Raw genomic sequence first — 6,000 nt, forward strand, 5'->3', positions numbered from 1 at the left:
ACCATCCCGTCTCCAGTGTCCATTTGAGTATATATGAGTGATCCCCAGTGTCCATTTTTTGGTCATAGCTCCGAATTTATTGTGATAAGACGTCGATGAGTGGTTTATAAAAAACCGCGGAGCTCTAGGAGCAGTTTCATAAATTGATCACTTTTACGGATGTTCCGGATTTTTAGTGGGCCATACAATGGTACCCAGGATGAATTTTCCGAACACAACTCTGAATTTATTGTAATAAGACGTTTATGAGTGGATTCTTAAAAACCACGGAGCTCTAGGATCAGTTTCATAAATTGAGCACTTTTTCGGATGTTCCGGATCTTTAAGTGGACCATCCCGTGGTCTCCAGTGTCCATTTGAGTATATATGAGTGATTTATAAAAAAAACCCCGGAGCTTTAGGATCAGTTTCATGAATTGACCACTTCTACGGATATTCCGAATCTTTAAGTGGACCACCCCGTGGTCCTCAGTGTCCATTTTTTGGTCATAGCTCCGAATTTATTGTGATAAGACGTCGATGAGTGGTTTATAAAAAACCGCGGAGCTCTAGGAGCAGTTTCATAAATTGATCACTTTTACGGATGTTCCGGATTTTTAGTGGGCCATACAATGGTACCCAGGATGAATTTTCCGAACACAACTCTGAATTTATTGTGATAATACGTTTATGAGTGCATTCTTAAAAACCACGAAAATCTAGGATCAGTTTCATGAATTGAGCACTTTTTTGGATGTTCCGGATCTTTAAGTGGGCCATCCCACTGTCCCCAGTGTCCATTTTCTGGTCACAGCTCCGAATTTATTGTAATTAGACATCTATGAGTGGTTTATAAAAAACCGCGGAGCTCTAGGATCAGTTTCATGAATTGACCACTTTTACGGATGTTCCGGATTTATTAGCGGACAAACAATTTTAGCTGCAGATCTGCCTTGTGCAGCCAAAACAGCCTTGTTCTGCTTTTAGCCTGCAAATCGTTTGATTGAAATGCTTGGAAAGTTAAGACATTTTAAAAGATGTTCCGTGTGCTTCAAAAAAGCTTGTAAAGCTTCAACTTCTAGAATTAAAAAAAAAAACTTCTTAGAAATTCAGAGAAGTCTAGAGAATATTAAAAAAGATTAGAGAGCTTTAGGGCAGTTCCAATAACATCAGAATTCAAAAACGTTAGTGACGCCGGTGATGTAGTGGTGAGCATATTTGCCTCTCACCCCAAAGGGCCAGGGCGTTGTCGTCGTGATTTTCTGAGGCATAAAATCTCTGTTCACACCTTCTTTTGGAAGGGAAGTAAGCTATTGTCCAAGTTCTGGTCTCACTCACTGTGCATTTTTTAGAGAAGAAAAATAATTTGAGAAAAAGAACTGAATGAGATATAGCAATCCATTGACTAAATATCAAAATCATATCCGCTACGTCTTGTGTAAGCCACTGTTGATAGTGACTGACAGACGGTGGTCAAACGGCATTGAAACGAAATGATCCAGCAACACATTTAATACATTGGAGAAGGTCCGCGCCAAATGACTAATCGGAAAAACTCGACCTTCTCTGATTTGCATGAAAATTTACATAATTAATTATTATGGACAATGATTCATATTTTGCTAAAATTCGGCCAATTTGGATCTAGCAAAATTTTCAAAATAACGTTTTTGAAATTTTTCAGAAAATTGTTGCGCGGCACTTCTGATCGAAATGTTCTTTGAGACAAAGTTGTAGAAAAATATGAAATTTGTGTAAAAAATATACAAAGAATGAGTTTAGAGATTTCAACAAAAAAAAAACTAGAAACTGAAATATCTCAAAATGTCCTAGCTAGATTTTTTTTATGAAACATGCATACTTCTGGAATGTTTACAAATATAGACACTTAAAAATTCATTCAAACTCAGACCTTTTGTCATTCGACATTTTGTCCATTCGAGTTGTTGACCCCATTCTCATAATTCGACCTTTCGTCTCCCTTCTCATCATTCGACTATTTGTACCTTGGACCATATGACCTTTGTCATTCGACGTTTGTCATACAATCTTTCAAATAAACTGTATTTCTCCATCCAATCACATGTTCTTTGACCAGCTATCGTTTCAAAAATATCAATATCCACTTCAAATCTGTATCTCCATTAGCTAATTTTCCATAAGATTTTCAAATGACTTGGCCTACATCGTGTAATTTAAAAGTCAAAGTTATTCTCATTCATAATGTCCATTATTGTTGTTTGTCTCAAAAGTTGGAATGGCTATTATCCGTTTGCATGCATGGTTCATATGTAATCATTCAATATTGATTGAATATGTCCTTCGTCAGAAACATCTGTATTTCTGGAAGATTCGTTTACTATCACCACATTGTTACCCAAGTATTATAATTGAACTTTCTCTCTTCTATTCTCCGTATTTCTAGCAACAGATCTGGAAACAGCACAACAACAGTACTCGCAGCATAGACTGTACCACGCCCGCAAGACGACGCTGAATTCGTCCAACAACAATAGCAGCAGCAGCACCAACATCAGCAGCAGCAGTGGCAGTAGTACCAACAATAACAGCAACATCAATAACAACAACAATAACAACAATCACAATGGCATCAGTACGATCATGAACCAACAGCACGGCAGCAGTCAGACGATAACCTCCAGCTCCAAGTATCCCTCGAGTCACCATGTGGGTCACCATCAGCACCACCATGGAGGAATGCCCCACTCCCAGAGCACCGGTGACGTGTCGGCCATCTTTGGCCGTGCATGACATGACACCCTGAGCAAGGCCAAGGACACCAGCAAGATCATCAGTTTGATTTAGAAGTTGATGTGTCCAGAGTCTGTTCGGCTGTACGTATCACTCTACAGAATGCTTCACTAGACATACTGTAAATAGCTTGTAGTGATATGTAGGGTAGAGTTCCGTATCTGGGCGGTACATTTAAGATAGGAACATAGAGCGTCTATGATATGAAATGTGTTAATCAGTATCCGTAATCCTCAGAGATTAATCTTCCTCCCACTGCCTTCCTCCCAAAAAGAAAACAAAAGAACATAGAGGAGTTCTCTCCCTAGGTGACAGATCTCCGTAAGATAGAGTAACAGAACATTGTTGTAGAATGAAATGTACATACACTGGTGGGAATCTCCTCATAGTAGTGCGATTCGTCCGCTTCCGGCCGATCGACGATGTGTTGCAATGGCTAGGGTCACTCTCTTATCAAGACTATAAATTGAGACGAGCTCTCCGAAATGCTTGGAACTCTGTGAAGCGCCGTTCAGTATCTCTCTTCTCGTAGAAATATTTCTTGCAACGGCTACTCTCTTTCGGTATTATCGTTTTATAATTTATCGAAATCTTATTTGCAACCCACGGTGGTCGGGCAGAGAAGTGATCAATCCTCCCGAAGCTCCCATATATTTAGCGTAGTGGAAAAGGAAACAGTAGCCTGATGATGGTGATGTGAAATGTGGTGATAATGGTGCAGCAGTCGTCATTACTAGCTTAAGAATATGTATGGTACCTAAGCTTGATGATTCCTCTCTATCCAGTTGACAAGGATTTTCGACAGGAAATAACGGAAAAGTCAAATTCGATTCAAATGAATCCTGATGAGGACAGACCAATTTCAGCTAGAACAAGCCAGGAGCAGATGCTACGAGGTGTTTGAATCTAGTGTCGAGGAAAATAGTGTACTTGTACAGTATGACTGACTTTTAACGGTTAAATATACTAGATATATATACATAACGTAACTGTAATTTATTGTTTAGAGCCAGAACATTCAACCCAGATGATGAAATCTTAAAGAAAATGAACAAACTGAAAAGTAAAATAAAGGTGAAAAATCAGATATATCATAATCAGCAGTAATTGCAAGTGATCCATAGTTCGTAGTGGAATGAAAGAAATCGTTTCATTGAGTAACAGATTAACCACTTCAACGCAAATTTATTTCTTATTTCTCGATTAACCAAAAAAGGCAAACAAAAAACCATCCAAAATTGCTGACTTGAATGTTGCAGTATTGAATAACAAAAACATGTTTTAAATCTGATTAATTGTAATCACACCGCTGAAATTTTTCCAACCAAGTAAACTCAATTGCAAAAGCTCTTTTCTCCAGACAACACTATTGATTGCGGCTTAAGAATGCTGAATTACTATTAATGCATACTTATATAATGGACAACTTATGTTATGTACATTCAGTGAAAAATCGAAAATAAAAATTTTAATTCATTACCTACAATATAAGCCTCAAAAATGCCACTCACTGCGTTAAGGACCCATCCGAAAGCAATCAGCTGCTGCAGGCGACGGAGAGATTCACTTTCATCTGCTGTCGATGCAAAATGCCACCTCCCTCCCTCCTGTCTGCTCACTGCTGGCTGCGGTGATGAAGGCGATGACGACAATGGAATGGAATGTATGGAACCTGTGCGAAATGCATACAGTGGACCGCAAAATTAAGCGTACACCTAAATGAATATTTTTTTTAAGCACTGGTGGGTGAACAACTATTTATTGATTTATCGATAAAGTTTTGGACTTTATTGGATGATCCGGTATGAAGTTTGATAAACTTTAGTAGAACACTCGATTTGCAACTTTTTTCGTACTGGACATAAATTAGCGGTATATCTTTCATATTGTTATAACTACAATCGAAAAAAAAAATCAGAAAGTTTTCTTTATTGAATTTCAAGATTAATTTTATTATTTTAAAATTGCATTTTTCTAAAATAGCTCTAAGTTAAGAAGGGAAGAAACATACTCAAACCAATAGTACCCAATACTTTACTGATAACCAAAGAATGTTAGTTCAGAAATCTATCTTTCACCACCATTTAGCTCGTAGATCTATTTTTCTAAAAAATTAACAACAGCTGTACGCTCAATTTTGAGAGGTACTGTATATGTATGCGCGTGTCTCAGGGCGCTAAACACAGCGCGTAGAAATTTATGAGTGGTCATAACAATTCGGTTCTTTTGGGGGCTCTTGAGTGAAGGATCGTTAGGACTTTTTTTTCGCCTGTTTTAAGCATTCGCTAAGTAAGTGAGAGGTCTTTCATAGAATTATGCAACCATTGCTATGCACTTTTGCTAATATCATCGACTTCGATCATATTTATCACACTTTCAAGTGTTGAACTGCTCGGTAAAATTTATGAGTCCCGAGTTTTTGCTTTTTTTTTCTCATTGTGCCAAGATGTTATTGTACAGAATGACTTCACACAGAACGATGAGATTTGTTTCCTGAACTGCTTTAAAGACTCAGTAGAAAACATATAAGATGACACACGGATATTATCAACAGACATTTTTGTCTTGATTTGTTTTCCTTCAATCTTGTTTTCCGTGCTGACCACCAATGCTACCGACGCCAGGGAGGCAGCTCTCACACCTCTGGACCCTACCTATCAAATCATCAACTCATGAACCGGGGACCAATGGCTACTTCCGAAGGAAGGCGTGATCAGAGATGTTATGCCTCAGAACATCCCGGCGGCGTCGAATGGGATTGAACCCAGGCCTGCTGGAGTGAGAGGTAATCACGCTTACCACTACACCACCGGTGACGCTACCGCTTCACCCTTGTGAGTTCATACGTGATAGTTGATTTTTTTGAAGCCAGGATGGATTATGGTTCTATCGTATGAAATTTATGCTTGGATTTAATAGAATGGAACTTGCTGAATCCATACGTGAAGGACGAACCTGCACACTACTAAAAAGTCACGTAACTTTCGGTTCACTGAGACCGACACATGTAAGCGGGCCTTTTGACATAAGAATTAGTCGAAAGAAATGTGAAAATCAATTCAATCAAATGGTCTCTTCGTCGACTAGCTGATGTTTCGGTTTGAGAACACTTAATGTTACATGAAATGTTTGTTTACGTTCTATGATTTACGTTCAATATGGACTACGTCTCATGTAAAAGTAGTTATTTATAAGTGTGTGATACAGTACTTTCCCTTTTTTGTCAGCCCCTTCCGAAATTTTAGGCTT

General features: G+C 38.4%; 1 protein-coding gene across 3 annotated transcripts in view; it reads left to right on the top strand.

The window, feature by feature from the left end:
- Positions 1-4,242, top strand: part of Dyrk2 (Dual-specificity tyrosine phosphorylation-regulated kinase 2) — a 127,334-nt gene extending 123,092 nt beyond the window's left edge. For 2 of the 3 annotated variants that reach the window (XM_065238374.1, XM_065238376.1), the window contains exon 10: positions 2,405-4,242. In XM_065238374.1, the coding sequence (XP_065094446.1) occupies positions 2,405-2,751 (347 nt within the window). In that variant the 3' untranslated portion in view covers positions 2,752-4,242. The remainder of the gene's footprint in view (positions 1-2,404) is intronic. The other variant, XM_065238375.1, reaches the window with a different exon arrangement.
- Positions 4,243-6,000: the final 1,758 nt, after the last annotated feature.

The sequence above is a fragment of the Ochlerotatus camptorhynchus genome, unplaced genomic scaffold (assembly GCF_037179485.1).
Source record: "Ochlerotatus camptorhynchus isolate MF236.1 unplaced genomic scaffold, CSIRO-AGI_Acam_v1.1 ptg000768l, whole genome shotgun sequence".
Lineage (NCBI taxonomy): Eukaryota > Metazoa > Arthropoda > Insecta > Diptera > Culicidae > Ochlerotatus > Ochlerotatus camptorhynchus.